The sequence below is a fragment of the Pongo pygmaeus genome, chromosome 15, assembly GCF_028885625.2.
Source record: "Pongo pygmaeus isolate AG05252 chromosome 15, NHGRI_mPonPyg2-v2.0_pri, whole genome shotgun sequence".
Lineage (NCBI taxonomy): Eukaryota > Metazoa > Chordata > Mammalia > Primates > Hominidae > Pongo > Pongo pygmaeus.
Window position 1 is genome coordinate 17,726,710 of NC_072388.2, and position 1,922 is coordinate 17,728,631.

At 36.0% G+C, this 1,922-nt stretch overlaps 1 protein-coding gene across 1 annotated transcript; it reads right to left on the reverse strand.

Annotated features, from left to right (window-relative positions):
- Positions 1–252: 252 nt before the first annotated feature.
- LOC129013203 (olfactory receptor 11G2-like) lies at positions 253–1,512 on the reverse strand. The gene has a single exon (XM_054449699.1). The coding sequence runs from the start codon at positions 1,219–1,221 to the stop codon at positions 253–255; it is 969 nt and encodes a 322-aa protein (XP_054305674.1). The 5' UTR covers positions 1,222–1,512.
- Positions 1,513–1,922: the final 410 nt, after the last annotated feature.

Sequence of the window (1,922 nt, forward strand, 5' to 3'; positions counted from 1 at the left end):
TTTTAAAAAGTGGAATTACATATACAGGTTCTGATTAGCATAGACATAGAATTTTACACACTTATTATTCACTTCAATGCAAAATCTAATTCACTGTTGAAACATTCTTAAATAAGACCACAGTAATGCAGATTGTGGTGAGTGGTGTTTAAGATGTTAATGGCTCATTATTATAGCAGTTCTTAAATAAAATAATAAATCCATAGACAAATATTCATGTCTAATTAAGTCTCTTTTTTATATTTTATTTTATTATATTTTATTAACATCTTTTCCAGTCCTGAAGATTTTCCTCAGAGAATTTTTCATCTCTTTGTTCCTGAGACTATATATTAGAGGATTGCAGAGAGGTGTTATCACAGAATAGAAAAAGGTAATGATTTTTTGCATTTTTACTGGGTGTCCTGATCCAGGACTAACATACGTCACCACGATGGAGCCATACAACAAGGTGACAACTGCCAAATGAGAAGCACAAGTGGAGAAAGCCTTTTGTTTGCCAGCCTCTGAGGGCATCCATATTACAGCCAGAATCACCAAAGCATAGGAACAAAGGATAAAGAGAAAGGTGCCGATCATGAAGATAGAATTGAATGTGGAGTAAACGAGCTGAGTGATGATGTCTTCAGAACAGGACAGCATCATCAATGGGACAGGATCACAAACAAAATGGTTGATAATATTTGGGCCACAGTAGGATAGCTGTGAAATGAGAATAACTGAAGTTAGGAAGATTACAAAACCACATGACCATGCAAAGATGATGAGGCCAGTGCATACTTGTTTCGTCATGATGCATGGATAATGTAGAGGGTGGCAGATGGCAAGATACCTGTCAAAGGCCATGATGCAAGGGAAGAAGCCCTCATCATACCCCAAAGAGAAGACGAAGTAGAACTGTGCAAAACAACTCATGAATGAGATGGACTTGCTTGTGGAGAGGAAGTTGGCCAGCATTTTAGGAACAGTTGTAGTAACATAACATATTTCCAGGAGAGAGAAATTTCCCAAGAGGGTGCACGTGGGAGTGTGAAGGTGCTGGTCCCACCACACAGCACAGACAATGGCTGCATTTCCCATCAGGGTGAGAGTACAGGTTACTGAGAAGAGACCGAAGTAGAGGAGTTGCATTTCTGGGCTTGAGGGAAAGCCCATGAGGATAAAGTAGCTAACAAAATTGATAGTTTCCATGCTGGACACATTCATTAGTCTGGAAGACATGGAGATGGCAGAGGTAATTGAAACATGAAATGGAGCACGCTGTTTCTTCTTGGAAACAACCAAAATTCTTTATCATGTATATTATAAAGTAGTAAACCATTAGACTTTTGTTTAAACAACAAAACTGTGACTTTCATGGCTCAATTCCTAGACGTATTTATTTTAATAAATCACAACAATAGAAAGGTGGGAAAATATGAATTATGGAGAGTTTTTTTTCTTGCTAAGAACACTAGACTTAAAACTGGGAATGCAAAGTTTTGTGATTCCAATAAATTACCTATATACAATGAGTCTACTCTGTCTTCTGTTTACCTGCATTATTGATACTATATTTATCTGGGTATGAAGTTCTTTCAACAGTACTACGAATACCTGATTCATTATTATTTATTAGTGATATAAAAATAAAATACAAAACCAAGATATTTAAAAATACTCTTTCTCAATATAGTGCCATGCCAAAGCACAAATTAATACATTCAATTTCAGCTACTCCAGGTTACTTGTAGTGTTTTAAAGTGGTAATAAGAAAGAACTCTTTCATTAGAGGATATATGGTCTTTTATGCTGTTTCATGTATCTGTACCAATGTTTAGCATAAAAAATACATTCTTTTATTTTTAGGCAGCTGGATACACTATATGCTGTGAGGAAGTGTGCCATACTTTGGCCCTTAAATTGCTCTGACTAAATATTTT